Source organism: Dipteris shenzhenensis, chromosome 19 (assembly GCF_047967505.1).
Source record: "Dipteris shenzhenensis isolate YYH24624 ecotype China chromosome 19, Dip_SZ_1.0, whole genome shotgun sequence".
NCBI lineage: Eukaryota > Viridiplantae > Streptophyta > Polypodiopsida > Gleicheniales > Dipteridaceae > Dipteris > Dipteris shenzhenensis.
In genome coordinates, this window is record NC_141614.1 from 40,055,832 (window position 1) to 40,072,555 (window position 16,724).

Genomic DNA, 16,724 nt, shown 5'->3' on the forward strand with positions numbered 1-16,724 from the left:
CTCACAGCTTTCTACATCTATGCAAGTAGCGGGGGCAGCAAGCCACTTTTGATGACATGCTGGCAGATTCTTTGCGTTCATATAAGGCCCTAACTGAGGCCATCAAGCTTGACATGTCCTTCTCCGATTATGTGAACCTCAAGTGTGATGATGCCTGCACTTACGGAGGTTACACACACAAGAATTATGCAGCCAAGAATATCAAGGACAAACTCACAGTGCATAAGTTCAAAGGGGACACTAGCACACCTAATGAGCGCGAGGAGTGGCTTACGAAGTTGGAAGATTATTTCCGCTTCTACCCAAAGCAAGATGAGGATCGCATAATCTTTGCGGGTATGCACATACTTGGTGGCATTATATGAGGGACTCACCTTAGAGGCCAGCCACATGGAAAGAGTTCAAGGAGTTGATGATCACCACATTTGTATCCCCGCTCATACTAGATCAATATCTAGCTGAATTCTATGCATTATCGTAGACTGGTACTGTCCAAGAGTACTTGCAGCGTTTTTGGAGACTTTCCTTGTTTGTATAGGACGTATCTGAGAGAAAGAAAGAAAGAAAGAAAGAAAGAAAGTTTAAAGTCTTCGGAAGAGCAATGGGTCTATGAGACTGTGAAAAACCTGATACAATGAGCTGTGGTAGTGGAGCTACTAAACGAGCATCCATACCAATGCAGAATGCAAAAAATGCAAAATGACAGTACTAAATCCTAAGTACAACGTAGCCATATCTCGACAATATATATATCAATCTCAGCATCATCGTCGACATCATCATAACCATCATCATCATCATCAACAGCAGTATGACATCAGGATGGATGGGGCTGTGGAAGTGGAGGCATGAGGTCAGCAATAGAGCGCTGTCGCCCCCCCAAGGGTGCAATCCTAGTATGTCTCCTGGTCGTAGCTTTGCGTCTGACTAGGGCCACTGTGACCCCCGTCGGCCGGGCTCCGACCCTAAACAAGGAGGGGATGCCCCCAAGTATGCGTTGTGAGTCAACCCTTTGTTTGAGTTGTCGGGTCACAGGCTCCGAGTCACGGTCATGTCGAGGCCTCGCCTCGTGGGGGTCTATGTGATCTGGCTGAAAGAACTCCTTGATAGAGCTCTGAGAAGTATCTGTCGAGGAGGAAGCCTGCTTCTGTCTCCGTGCTCGGAGTATCCTATCGCGGTGTCTGAGCACCTCATGAATGAAAGCAGCCAAACATCGTTGGTCTAGGTAAGAGAGGAAACGGGCCAAAACTCCATAACTATCTTTGAAGAGGCAGTAGAAACGCCCTCAGATCTCATAGTAGACAAGACATTTGAAGATGAAATGCTCCTCTGTCTCAACCTCCTGCATGTCACATAGTGTGCATATGCGGCTCTCCCTGGGTAACCGCTCCGCTCTGCCGCTCTCAATACGAAGTCTGTGTGAAGAGACTTGTAACTGCCCAAGACAGATCCTCAGTGAGGGGGGTAGGTGAATCTGCGTGTATCCTGGTGGATCAATGAAACCCTCCGCTGTGATATGTAAGAAGTGATCTCTGTAGAAGCCCAGTTTCACTGGAAGATCACTCGGGCCCAACCAAGTTCGAAATGTGTGTAGCTGTAGTAGATCCTTACGGATAACCTGGTTGACTTCATGTGATAGGAGGGGAGAAAAAGGAGCATCCATGCTGTATTGGAAAGGAGGCAGTCTGTCCATGTGGAGTCCGAGTCCTGCAAACCATCTCTCTGTGCATGCATATCAGCACCTCTGGTCCCCCCCTGTTGCAAGTGCCATAGAAGAGGACAATGCTAGCCATGGTATCCTGCTACGCCCGAATGTGTAATCCCCATACTCCTTGACTCGGTACATATACGTGATAACCTGAAATGCAGCATCTAGCTGTAATGGGGGTGACCCAAACTCTGCCTGAATGATCTGGTGAGGGACGGATGGCTTATCACAGATCATCTGTGATAACATGAGAACCTGTAGCCGCTCCACCCTAGCCCACTTTGTATCCGACAAGTCTGGCCCCCAGCATGGACTGCCATACATCCCTATTGGGCGGACCAAGGAGTCAAAAAGCAACCCTTTAGTCCGTGGATCCTGAAAGGGAGAGCGGAAGCACTGTCTCTCTAGCCTAGCCAATGAAGCATATCCTCTGCACAGGCGTGCACGCATCGCAGGTCTCATGGTGAAGATGCGATGCAAAGGTTAACAAGGCTGACATTCTGGAAGAGATTAAAGAATATGCAGCTAGGCGTGGTAACGCTTTGAATATTAGAATAGGGGGACTCCCCGAAGGATGGTGCAAAGAGGAGGACTCTTTCAGCGACACCTTAGCACATATCAAAGCAACCATGCCTAATATTGATTGGATAGTTGATAAGGATGATGCTGTTGATGATGACGATGAACCTAGAGCAACTCGTATCTTACAGTCTAAAGGTCATGCTATCATTACGCTTAACTCACGGGATCTACGAGTCAAGCTTCTCCGACAATCCTACAAGTTGAAAGGAACTAAGATATGGATAGCTGAAGAACTTACACAAGATCAATTGAAAAATAAGGCAGCGGAATTAGCTAAGGTCAAGGCTGCAAGGAATGATGGAAAATGGGCAGTGTACCGTGAGGGCGTAGCACTCATTAAAGAGTTCAAATCCAAGCCAAAAGACTCTCAGTCTTAAACTGATGTATGGCCGATTATGTTTCTTTCCAAGTCATAATGTAGGTACTCTAAATAAATGGAGCTGCTTTATGCACTCCTTGGGAGCTACCCTCCCTAAGCTGACGTTTTTCATGTTGTCCCATAATAGACCCTCTCTCTCTCCCCCAATCTCTCTTTTCCCCTCACCCTTCTCTCTCTTCCTCTCCCTCTTCTCCTTCCTCACCTCTCTTTCCTTATCCCTTCCTCTCTCTTCTCTGTGCCAATTCTATCCCCTTCTCCGCCCTGTCCCCTTCATTGCATTGGTATCAGAGTGCTTTCCTTGGGGGGGTCCTAAGTCACCTAGGACACGTAGGACTCACTTCTCACTCTTCCTCTTCCTCTTCCTCTCTATTCTCTCTTCTCTTTGCCAATTCTATCTCCTTCTCCAATCTACCCTGCCCCCTTCATTGCATTGGTATCAGAGCCCTTTCCTTGGGTTTAGTACCTTTCTCTTCTGCGGTTGGTGACGTTCACTAGTGTTAGCACATCTATCAAGGAACGATTGCACAGGGATTAGACGCAACTGGGCAGCTTGCAATGCCAATGCACAGTTTGGATAGCTCCTCAGCTCTCGGGTTTCTTGCCCTCGCAAAGCACACTCAACGCAAACGCACATTCAACAACTAGCCAACGCCAACGCCACCTCATAGGCGCTCAAGAAATAATTAGAGCATCGCAGGGAAGGCAACACATCGCTCGTCATCATTCTGGTCGCCATCGCCATTTATGCTTTGCCTCTTCACATCGTGTAGGGCAGCGCAGACGAAGTACAAGATGGAGTGTAGACACCTGTGCAGACAAAGCACAACGACCATGAATCAGCCCGCAACGTGCCTCATGATTGCAACTTGTCTGCGCCTGTATGGTGGTCAGCTGTCATGGTCACCCATCAGTTGTCCGTCGTCCTCGCCGCTTTCGTGCGCCCGCCGCGACATCCTACAAAATTGACCTTCCATCTTTCCTAAGGTTAGTCTAACTCTAGATTAGTTAAATCGGGGTTAGGTTAGTTGGGTTAGTTAGGTTAGTTGATTGGATTAGGTTAGTGGTTAAGGTAATGGGGGTTGAGTTAAGTTTTCATCAGGGTTGAGTTATACTAACCAAGGGTGTCCTAGTAGTCCTAACTGTCTTAGCAGTCTTTAGGCTAGGAGTCCTAAGTGTCCTAGGTGACTTAGGAACCCCCCCCCCCCAAAAAAAAAAAAAAAAAAGTTCCTAACAACCATTTCGAGGCCTTTCCTAGCCCCGTTCAGGCTTATTTGGGCCACATTTTGTAGCTTCTTCATCAAGCTTTCTCTCGAGCTTCTCCATTTTCATTTCAACAGGTTTCCAATCCCCACGATAGATGACCTGTTGGATGAACTCAAGGGTGCTTAGTTTTTCATGAAGATAGATTTGAGGTCTAGTTACCATCAAATCAGGGTAAAAGAAGGAGAGGAGCACAAGACGGCCTTCCACACAGAACGGGGCTTGTATGAATTCAAGGTGATGCCTTTTGGATTGACTAATGCTCCGGCCACCTTCCAGGGGCTGATGAACAAGATTTTGCAGCCACTTCTTTTCAGATGCGTGCTGGTTTTCTTTGATGATATCCGCATTTACAGCAAGGATAGGCAAGAGCACATTAAGCATGCAAAGCAAGTGCTGGAAATATTGAGGATGCATCATCTTTATGTGAAAGCCAGCAAATACACTTTTATGGCAAAGGACGTTGAGTACCTGGGGCATATTGTGAGTAGACATGGCATTTGGGTGGATCCTGCAAAGGTGAAATGCATCAAAGATTGGCCACATCCACAAAACCCCACCCGGTTGAGAGGATTTTTAGGTCTTGCTTCCTTGTACAGGCGCTTTATTCGCAAATTTGCCAAGAGGGCAGCTCCTCTTACTGACCTCTTGAAGAAGGATGCTTTTCTGTGGTCCAAGGAAGCACAACACATCTTTGAAGACCTGAAATTTGCTCTCACTCATGCACCTGTCTTGGTATGCCCTGATTTTTCACGTCCTTTCATTGTGGAGGCAGATGCCAGTGGCAAAGGATTGGGGATTTTTTCTGAGGTAGAAACACGGGGTAATAGCCTTTGAAACTAGGAAGTTTTATGCCAAAGAACTCAATTACCATGTTTATGATCGGGAGATGTTGGCTGTCTTGCATGCTTTCAAGAAATAGCACCACTATCTGTACGAGAGTAAAATTAAGGTGAAAATAGATCATAGGACACTTAGATTCTTCCTCACGCAGCCAAATTTGTCATATAAGCAGAAGAGGAGGTTTGTTGCAGTCCAATCCTAAGATTTCGACATTGAGTACAGAAAAGGGAAGGAAAATGTGGTTGCAGATGCCTTGTCCAGGTTGTGGGCTTGCAATTTGTATGCTATCTCTACCATATATTCTTGCTGGTCTTGCTGGTTTTCACACTCCCATGAGTGTTTGAGGCCTTTCCAAGCATTTTTGTTGCGAAAAACCTCATTTTGTCGCGAGAAGACCACACTTTGGAGCAACTATCGCGAAGGGAACTGTGTTTTGGTGCGTTTTCCAGCCTGCTGCAGCAAAAACGACCACACGTGTGCATTTGCAGCAACTGTACGGAATCCGTACAACAGTATGGAACCTGTACGGCCATCCGTACACACTGTACGGACATCATACGCCTGCATTTATTGCATTCCAGAAACTGTACGGACCAGATTTGTCCGCACGTGTTGTTGTATGGATCTCCTGCAGCCTGTACGGACCTGTTTTGCAGCTGTACGGACCTGCTTACAGACACTTAATGCAGTACGGACCTGCAGCATTCACATTTAGGGCTGTACAGATTGCCTCGAAGGGTGTGCCAGCATTTTGAAGCTGTTTCGAGGTGTGAATCAGCATTTCGGAGCTGCCTCAAGTTGTGTGCCAGCATTTTGGAGCTGCCTCGAGCTGCGTGCCGGTGTTTGGAGCTATTTGGAGTTGCTGAATTGATCTGGAGACTTCTCTTTGAGCCCTTCCCTCCTCATTTGGCATCCCTTTGCCTCGGGCTGCGAGTTTCTCTCCGTTGGATCTCTTTCTCTCCATTTCTACGTGCTCTCCTCCTCGTGGGAGCACTTCTTTTCCTGTAATTCTCATTTCCAGTCCTCATTTGCTCACTTTCAGAGCTTGTCACTGCTGTACATCATTGGTTGGTGCATTTGCCTTGTATTTCAGCACGATGTCTGGTGGCAAAGATGATTTGTTTGGGCTGATTGGGGCTGATGACAAGCTTGATGGCACCAATTACCCCATGTGGTCATACATGATGGGACATGTTTTGGTTGCCAAGAATCTATGGCATATTGTTTCAGGTTTTGAGGCCAGGCCTACACGCACTGTTACTGGTGCTACACCTACAGCTTGGGTATAGTTCAGAGAGCAGGGGCTATAAGCTATATCAGCCCCGCACGGGCAAGTATTTTGTCAGTCGGGATGCTGTGTTTGATGAATCTTCCACTATGTCTTTGTTTCCATCCGATGCTCCGGATGATGTTTCATATGAGGTTGTACCTCCTCCATCTGTGGGTCATTTGCAGCCACATGTACAGCCTGAAATTCAGCCTGATATGCCTATCATTGATCAGGATCATTTGCACAGGGCTCTTGACCAGGAAAGAGCAGAAATTCAAGAGCCTAAAAAGGTATCCTGTTGGCTCCTTGACATATTAAAAGACAGCAAACAAGATACTCCTCTGTTAGCCCGTACGAGAGCAGCTTTCCGGAAAGAGCATGCTATTTTTGTTGCTTATGCTTTGGTTGCTACCGCATGCAATGAAGAGCCCTTATGTCATAAAGATGCCTTTCAAAATGATTGTTGGATGAAGGCCATGCAAGCTGAATTGGATTCTATCCATCAGAATGACACTTGGGAGCTGTATGATTTGCCTCATGGCAAGAATGCTACTGGAACTAAGTGGGTTTACAAGATCAAACAGAAAGCTGATGGTTCAGTGGACCGTTACAAAGCCCGTCTTGTTGCTAAGGGCTATGCTTAGCAGCATGGCATTGACTTTGAGGAGATTTTGCTCCCACTTCCAGGATAATTACCATTCGCATTGTTATTGCCTTTGCTGCCCACTTTCATTGGCAGATACATCAGCTTGATATCAAGAAAGCTTTCCTTCATGGGTATTTGTAGGAAGAGGTCTATGTTTCCCAACCTCGTGGCTTTGAGGTTGAAGGTTCTGAAAGCAAGGTATGCCACTTGAAAAAGGCCATCTATGGATTGAAGCAGGCACCTCGGGCTTGGTATTCGATAATTCATTCTCATTTGCTCACACTTGGCTTTTAGAACAGCCCCACAGAGGCTACCCTTTACATCCGTGAGCGTGGGACAGATATGCTGATTTTAGTCCTTTATGTGGATGACATGCTTGTGATTGGGACACATGCTCAACAAATTGCAGATTTTAAAATTGATTTGCAGCAGACGTTTGCTATGTCTGATCTTGGTCTTTTGCACTACTATCTGGGCATCCAATTTGCTAGCAGTGAGGGGGGCATTTTGATGTCACAATTTAAGTACATTGGACAGCTTTTGCAGCATTTTCAGTTTGAGGATTGCAAGCCAGTATCCACACCATTAGAGACTGGTTTTCACTTCTCTTCTGAGGATGGCAGCGGTACATGTGATGTCACTCTCTATCAGCAGGCAGTTGGTTGTTTGATTTACCTATGCCATACGAGACCTGATCTACAGTATGTTGTCTCACAGTTGAGTAGATATATGCACAGCCCATCTATGCACCATTGGCATGCCGTGAAGCATATTTTCAGATATCTTAAAGGCACTAAGTATTTAGGCCTTCTTTATGGGACAGATACTTCACTTGTCATGCATGGGTTCACTGATAGTGATTGGGCTGGTTGTTTTGACACTCGTGTGTCACATAGTGGCAACTGTTTTATGCTCGGTACTTTGTTGGTTCAGCAAGAAGCAGAGTACAGTTGCTACTTCTAGCTATGAAGCTAAGTAAAGAGCGGCTTTTACAGCTACAGTGGAGTGTGTTTGGCTTCGGAAGCTACTTGCAAATCTTTGTGCATGTTAGACTGCTCCTATCGTCATCTTCATTGATAGTCAGAGTGCTTTGGTTGTTGCACGGAATCCAGTTTTCCATGCTCGCACAAAGCACATTGAGGTTCACTATCACTATGTCAGAGAGCGATTATCAGCAGGTGATATTGAGTTGTCTTATGTTCCCACTGAAGACAACTTGGCAGATCTTTTTACAAAGGCTCTACCTCGACCTAAGTTCTGCAAGCTTTAAACTTAGTACCTTTTGTAACTTGATCTATTGTACTCTGTACAGTCATAGGTTGCTATATCCCTACGGGACGAACATGTGCAACCATGACACTAGATATTTAGGTATCCTGAGCCATGTCTAGGATACTTCAGTCCATACCATGGAGGGGGGTTTGTAGGCTATCTCATGGGCTATCCATAGATACCACTTATACCTTGGTATGAGCCTTGTAGGCCTAGTTATAGTCAGTTAGGACTATTGGTACAGTTAGTTTATGTACCATCTAGGTCAGTTAGGACACTTAGTCCAGTTAGGGCAGTTAGCCCTAGGGTTTTGGTATGTTGGCTCTCCCTTGAGCCTCCACACTTCAGTTTTACAGCAATCTATTACAGCATCTCGTTTTTCTCCATTGTGCTTCCATTGCTTCCAACACCCAACATTCCATGTGTTTTTGTTGAAACCACATGTGGGACAGCATGTCCACGTCCTGAGTTGCCACCCATGTATGAGGAGGGCCACATCCTCTATGTTCTGGAGCGCATCATGGGTTTTAGAGATCACATACTCTGAAACAGGGTCTACATAGTATCTCATCAAGTGGAAGGGACTCTTTGACGATGAGAAGTCTTGGTAGCCAAAGAGCACCATCTAGGACTACCCCTATCTCCTACCGGGCCGATTAGCAGTTGCTGTTTGCTGCACTTTGGGGACAGGTAGGTGGGAAATGTGGAGGGACTATATAAGTCCCTATCCACCCCTTATTGTAGACACCTTTTGATGTGATATCTAATCTTATCTCCCACCTCCTTCCTCCTACGTTCTGCCTTCACTCTCTCTCTCTCCCAATCTCTCTCTCTTCCCCTCACCCTTCTCTCTCTCTTCCTCTCCCTCTTCTCCTTTCCTCACTTCTCACTCCTGCTCCCTCTTCCTCTCTACTCTTTGCCAATTCTATCCCCTTCTCCAATCTGCCCTGCCCCCTTCATTGCACTGGAATAAGCAGAAAGTACAAAGTAGTAATGAGCAGTAAAGTACCTTTTATAATTGGGGGGAAGAGAGGGAGAGAGAGTAAGTCATGGGATGGACTTATAACAGGACTTGTGAGGGGCTGCACAGGGACAGAAAAGAGGTCAATTCCATTTTAGATTCAGCTAGAGCTAGAGAAAAGAGGTCAATTCCATTTTAGATTCAGTTAGAGCTAGAGCTCTTGCTTGCGAGGATCCAATTTGGCAGAATAACAGTGTATTCATTAGAAGCTGAGTACGAATGAGAGAGCCATGTCTTTTATAGGATTAGGGCAGTCTGTTTTACATCTTTATTTATGGGATTGTACCCCCAATCTGCCACATGGCATGAATTTAAAAGACTAAGGTACAAAGTACAAAGTATAGCGCTAGTTAAGAAGATACCAAAGTACCACTTTTGTTATAGATCCCATAATCAAATATGCACTCAGGTCGACCTTGGATTTAATACCTTGTGAAACCCTCCAGAGATATCCCTTATGGGACTTTTGGGACCCTCTGGAGGCACCAGTGTGGCTATGGGGCAGGAGTGGGCCCCTGCACCCAGCGCTGACATGTGTCTCCTTTGAGACCAAGAATACTGGTATAAGTTCCCTTTCCCCTGCTTGACTCATATACAATTGTAGTTCAGCCTTTCAAATATCTCTTAATGTTTTCAAACAAGCACACATTGCTTTCCATGGCTTGCCCTGCCATTCTCTGAGAAGAGGGAAATTGGCTTGGGGGAATATAGAAGAACACCCAATGCGTAACCCAGTTTGCATCATACCCTACAACGACGACTGACAAAATTCCAACATAGGGAACTACCAGCACAAGACACTATGGCCTATTAAGTTTGAGTGACATATGAGAGGCTAAAATGAAATCGTTTAGACTTCACAAGTAGTTGTAGCTTGAATGAAGAGATTTTGGACTACTTTTTGATTAGCCTTCTCCTTTACTGCTAGCCTTCGTCATGGCTGAGTCTGCCCTTCACCTCCGGAGTGCCGACAGAAACTCAGTACTTTGACTTTGTATAAATGGATGCTCAAGTATGTGTGGGTGTGTGGATTTGTATGTATGATAGCATATTTTTATACTATGATCTATACCCACTGTTGGGCGCTGATGACATTAGTCGGGATGTCATAGTAGCGAGTCCCTGCTATGCGTGATGGAGTTTATGGTTTTCAATCTTATGAGTGACTATCATGAGATTGAAACTGCACTATGTTGTATTTTTAGAGGACGAGTTTGGGAATGCTCCTAGATTCATCCAGGTATATTAAGTTTGAGTGACATATGAGAGAGATTATAAGCTAAATTGGAAGAGCCTCTCAAGCTGAATAATTCCGTGTACAACATATATGGGTGAAATCACCAAGAGGGCTCATCAAAACGTGGGGGTACATGAGGTGATCATTGATGAAACGTGGCACCTTAGTTAACAGGTGCTATAATTATATTTTGGTAATGAAATCTAGTTGTTTCCGGTTTGTATGTGTGCATGCATTTACAAGCATGGGGATCATTTGTTAAAAGTTTCCACTAGATGAATCATAAGTATTATGGTTCATTCTGATTTTGCTTGGCTTTGTCTTGGTTTTGAAAAGTTGTCATTGGCTATTGTTATGGCTTCCTAAATTCAGACTTTAGGTTCTCTCTGGAGTCAATGATGTTAAAACACTATCACTGTAATTCAAGTCTGATATCTTTGTATTGTGTTGTACAGATAGGAGCAGCTCTTCCAACGCTAGCGAGGCCTATTATGTCATTGAATGGGGATGAAGATTCAATTGTGGGGGCTTTGAAACAAAGTTTGGTATAGACTGCCTATCCCTTTTGAACTTCTTTGTCATCAGAGATCTTGTTCGGTTGCTGTTTCATGCTTAGGAGCACTAAAAGTTATTATTTCAGATTATTGTCAACCTTTTGCTACAAGATCTTGAATGCTATGAATGTCTGTTTTCTCGATGAGGCCTTTTTTCAAGCAATTTGGACGAGCGATCATACACCTGGATGAAACCAATAAAGGCCGGAAGGGACTTTACTTCTAAAAGGGACCTTGTTTTGTACTATTCTGTCCTTTTCATTATTCCCATGGACCCCAGGCCTGCAGCCACCTTCAAAAATAGAATTAACATGCTCTTGGCATGTACCAATGATCATGATCTTGATTTTTGCACTATTTACTGCTTCTAAAATTACGAACTCCTACTCTAACAACAACTCAGCTTGAATCACTTGCATCCTATTCCTAATTTTGTAAACAAAATTCCGGGAGGTTCAAGTGGGAGGCTGCTTGAGAGGTTTGGTGGGAGAGCAAGGCGAGAGACGGTCAATTGATTAATAAGTTAGAAGCCTAATTAACCTAAGTCCCTTAGTGCCTAATCAATCTCTCCCTCCTCGCTTTTGAGCCTCCTCCCTCCGCCTTGCCTTGCCTCGCCTCGCCTCCCAGTCATTGCCTCTCTCCCTCACTCCACTCCCTCTCCTCTCCCTCAGCTCAGCCGCCCCCCTCTCCCACTCTTCCCCCCCTTCCACCGCTCATACATATCCCCTCCCTCTCTCGCTCCTCTACTTTGCTCTCCCTGCTCGTCTCGCTCCTCTCTGCTCCGCCCTGCCCCTCCCCCTCTCGCAATTATCTCTAGGGGTACGCTACCCACGGGACCAAACAAAGTCTCAAGATAATGTTTTGGAATTGCAGGGGTTTCCCTTGGAAAAAAGGGGCAGGCCTTAATGACGTGCTTGAAAATGCTGATATAATCTTTCTGGCTGAGACATGGGAAAGGGACATATGCAGACTCCCCCCAATTCATGGTTACAAAGTGCACTCTCTATGGCAATCAAATGTTGGTAAACGTGGGCAAGGAGGGGTGGCATGCTTATGCAAAGAGCACTTAGAAGACATGGTGAGTATATGCAAAGATGATCCACATAAAAGGTATATATGGATCAAGGTCAAAACGCAGTCAATGCCACTATTTATTGCAGGATGCTATATCCCACATCAAGACTCCCCATTTTATCAAAGGTTTGGTAAAGATGCATCAGATCCATATGGAGACCTATGCTTGGATGTGGCACATTTCAGACTTGAAGGACATGTGATGGTGCTGGGTGATATGAATGCGCGTATAGGGGACACACAATTTCAGCCCTTCACAGAGCATGAGTACAACAAAGAAGAGGAAATGCACATAGATCACGCTCACTTGAAGAAAGAAGAGGAAATATTTATTGGAAAAGGAATGGGAAGACGCTATCGATTTTGCTAAAACCCCAAAGGGGACATGGAGACGCACTAAAGGTAGACCAAGAGACATAATAGGGGACTTCACAGAGGAAGAAATGCTGCCAATATGTCAAACAATTGTATGTGCACACCCAAGCCCCACCTATGACAGCAGAGATAGTTCATTATAATGGCCCAAACATCTTTTCATTGGATGATGTGAATGAAGGGCTGAAGAAGATGGCTAATGGAAAAGCATCGGACACAGTGCAATACTCAATCATGCTTCTAGAGACTGGCACCAAACCAATTGAAATAAGGGCATTGGAAAGAGTTTTCAAATACATCAAGAAGGTCAAGGCCATGGACATACACAGACTACCAAGAAAGGCATGGGAAGCAAGTAGAAGACTTCAAAAAACAAATAAGAGTAAGATATTATCCTCAGGATGGTGGCTAGATATTCATGGCTGGTTCCAAAGGTGGGAAGTTGCCTCATAGTTAGATAGCCCCTCAGACAAAATGGATGAGGAGGCACTGCAAAAAGCGCTCCTTGAAGCATTGCATCATAAGTGGCAATCAGCTAAGAAAAGAGCTAAGTTTGAATACTATTGCCAACATATTAGTCCCAGCTATTGGAGCACATATGCTCAAGCAAAGGACAATGTTCAAAGATACATAAGCATGCCCATACCTATTAATGTCAGGCGTAATGTTGCAAGTATGCGTACCCGTTCTCATATGCTAGAGGTGGAGAGAGGAGCCTAGGGAGATACTTCAAGAGATCGACGAATTTGCCAAGTGTGTGATTTGCAGGACGCGGAGACAGAAGCACATGTTTTATTGACATGCCCACAGTATGCCCACATAAGGAAAGATTTTCAGAATGTCGTAGAGAGGCACTCAAATCTTGTGAGCCTACTCACGCATGTACATCCTCCTATCTTGGGCACATATATTGGTAGGATTCTTAAGCACAGAGAACAATGCACGATGTCGTAGGCTATAAAGCAGTGATACTGTGTTACTTTATCGCCCCTTCCTCTTTGGAGGACAGAGACTTCCCTTTTTGTATCTTCTCTGATCAGATGAGGTCCCATGGGTCGTTTTTCGGCCCCCAGAGGACGATAATACAACATTCTATTCTATTCTATTCTACTTTGCTCTCCCTGCTCGTCTCGCTCCTCTCTGCTCCGCCCTGCCCCTCTGCCCTGCCCCTCTGCCCTGCACCCTCTCCCCTCCGCCCTGCCCCTTTGCCCTACTCCCTCGCCTCCCTCTCCCACGCTGCCCCTCCGCCCTCCCGCTCTGCCCCTCAGCCCTCCTACAACCCCTCCTGTGCTGCCCTACCGTGCTGCCCTCCCGCTCTCCCCCTCTCGCTCTGCTCCCTCGCCTCCCTCACTGCCCCTCGCTGCCTCTCGCTGCCCCTCCGCCCCCTCGCTCTGCCCCTCCGCCCCTCACTGCCCCTCGCTGCCCCTCCACTTTGGCAAAGGAGGGGTTGCAGGAGGGCGGAGCTGCAAGCAAAACAGGAGCAGCGCGGGAGGGGCAGAGCGGGAGAGGGAGGCGAGGGAGTAGGGCGGAGGGGCAGCGAGGGAGCCGTTGCTACCTCCCCCATAATGAAAGGCAAAGGGGGATGAGGACAGGGGACTAGGCGGGAGACCCTTCGGTCCAAATTTACATACGCGAGAAGATGGGGAAGGGGAACGGTGACAAGGGGAAAACACAAAAGCAACTCAGCCTGGAGGACTTTAACAAATGCTGCAACCGGAGGGGTTTGACAGTGGATAGCACCGCGGCCCAGAAGAGAGGGGCCCACCCGAAGCCCATGCCGCTCACCACAGCCTCGACCTCTATGGTTACCACCACTATTTCGCCACCATCATCCGCCTCATCATTTACGCCACCTCTCTCCTCCCCCTCTCCTGCATCATCATCACAGGTTTCCTCCCCAGTAGCCCCACCAGCCACGGCTCCACAGTACTTTTCTCTCGTATCCCCTCTACCTCTCAGTCAACCACCCTTCATCGCCTCGTCCGACCTCACTACTCCTACATACCACTCCCCCACCCAGATCACGCTGTCCCCACCGTCAGTACAACCTCAGCAGCCCACCTTCATTCCAACCCCTCTCGAGATCTAGTTCCCACCTGGACCAGGATATCTTAGGCTCCTACTAATGCTTGGGACTCCCTATTGGCTAAGATATGCAGCATCCGGGTCCGTTAGGCAGATCATAAACATTACACTCAGGAGCAGGCCCGATACACCCAGGAGTAGGCCCGCATTATACACGAGCAGGGCACCCTTATCCAGGGGCTCAGACACGACATCACACAGCTTCGAGAGGAGCTTGGGACCCTGAGAGCAGTGCCTGGAGGGACCCCAGTCACAGAGATGGAGGCACAGATAGCCACAGTCGGTTATAGCAAAGACGACTAGGTGGATGGACGTGGCGAAACGGGAGCCCGCAAAAGCAACTGTTTCAGCCGCCATACAGGAGCAGTAGCAGAGGGCTTCGAAGGCCCTCAACATCCGGATACGAGGGATCACGCGAGACAGCACCAACACCACCACAACATCCATGGAGGAGGCGATCACCTTTGTGAGCACCACTATGGGGGTCCCCGACCATGGCATAGAGGGAGCATGGCGTGTTGGGGGAGACACCAATCGAGAGCAGCCCCTAGTCATTCGCTTCAGAGATTCACATGCTCAACTAACGACACTTCGACGTCGAGCTGCTCTACGAGAGCATCCCACCTTGTCCCTGGATGAGGTTTTGGCACCACTACAGATTGAGGAGCAATGAATTCTTCTCCAGTAGCGGGATGTTGCCCACAAGGAGGGAAAATGGGCCGTGGTCCGAGATGGTAGGTTGTTGACCGGCACCCGCGTCGGGCTCTCACCCATACCTCCTAGGGGGATGGGGCCTATGAGACTCAGGTTTTCGAGACCCTAGCCTGCACCATTTGGAACTGTAATGGTACCTTATGGTCAGACCCAGGGAACTTCTCGGAATCTTACACAGGACGAGACATAGTCTTTTACACGGAGACACACCAGAGCCCAGAGCGTCCACTACCGATAGTCAGTGGCTACACATGGGAGTCAGCCTTCAAGGATGAGACGAGGGATATAGGAGAGTTCGAGGATCAGGCGGGGTCGCAATATTGTACAGGTCTTCCCTCGCTGGAGCCATCTCCGTTGAGAGGAAGGACGTACACTCTCGATTCATGTGATCCGGATCCAACGCACAGCCACTCGTGACCTTTTTATAGCAATATGCTACTTCCCGCCAGACACATCCCACTTCGCCAGAGTGGCACGAGAGGAGGGTGAGACATCGCCATATGCACCCTTACATGAGGATATCCGAGACCTTTCAGCCCGCGGGGAAGTTCTCCTTGTTGGGGACTTCAACGCCAAGACGAGCACGCGCCAAGCACCACTTCTGGACTTCCGAGACGACTCTATCACGCTACCAGACATGGACCTAGACGGAGCAGGTATGATCAAGATCTCATCGGACCGACATGAGCCTATTACACCATATGGACACGCGCTCCTTGATCTGGTCAGGATGCATGATCTCATTATCTACAACGGGCTTAACCTATGGCTCTCCTCAGGTGGTTTTACTTGCTTTCCACATGGGGGGGACACTAGTGTAGTAGATTACATCATGGGATCCCCTACCTTCACCTCATGTATCACCGACTTCACCGTAGCACCACTCCCTCCAGGAGCTGATCACACATACCTATTCTTCACTATCGTTACCCCACGCTTAGCCACACCACACACACCACATATGAAGCACGACACCTACCATGACATACACTTTGATCACAGCCTCTCCCCTGCCTACTCTGGACGCCTAAATAGACTCCTAACCTACATCGATCACATACCACTCATAGAGGACCGTGCTGCCCTGATTAGTCGCACACTCCACGAGGCTGTCCTCAAAATCTTTTCCCATACCACACGGTCCACTCACTGCCTCTGGATTCTGTACCTTGCAACAACTGGTACGATGCGGAGTGCAAGGCTTATCGTCGACAACTTCGACTTGAAACTAGGTGTCACCTTCCAAACACCCCAGACACGGTACGTAAGTACCGACGTCTCGTACATCGGAAGAAGCATGCATTTCTTGGTCGAAATGAGGAGGAGCTGCTGAACATCTTGTATAGCAACAACTCTAAGGATTTTTGGCGGAGATTCCTTGAGCGTAGGTCTCCATCACCCCTCACTGATACGAGAGTTTGACACACGTATGCACGCCATCTTTATGATTTTCCACACTAGCCTACTCCAGATCTCATACACACACCTCGCTCCACCACTTGCACGTTGTTCACCGGAGGGGGAGTCAAGGATGCGACATTGAAATTGCACAATGGCCGAGCTAAGGATCACGAGGGGCTATGCACTGAGTTTATCGCATATGGGATCGACACGTTAGCCTCGATCCTAGCAAAGCTATTCAATGACGTTGTTTGCCTTGGCTTCCCCTGCACTTGGACACTCAACACCATCACCCCCATCCAC

General features: G+C 47.3%; 1 protein-coding gene across 2 annotated transcripts in view; it reads left to right on the plus strand.

The window, feature by feature from the left end:
* LOC147890461 (vacuolar-sorting protein BRO1-like) overlaps positions 1-16,724 on the plus strand; it is a 61,220-nt gene that overhangs the window by 21,182 nt on the left and 23,314 nt on the right. For both annotated transcript variants that reach the window (XM_087390446.1, XM_087390447.1), the window contains exon 3: positions 10,674-10,763. In XM_087390446.1, the coding sequence (XP_087246572.1) occupies positions 10,674-10,763 (90 nt within the window). The remainder of the gene's footprint in view (positions 1-10,673; positions 10,764-16,724) is intronic.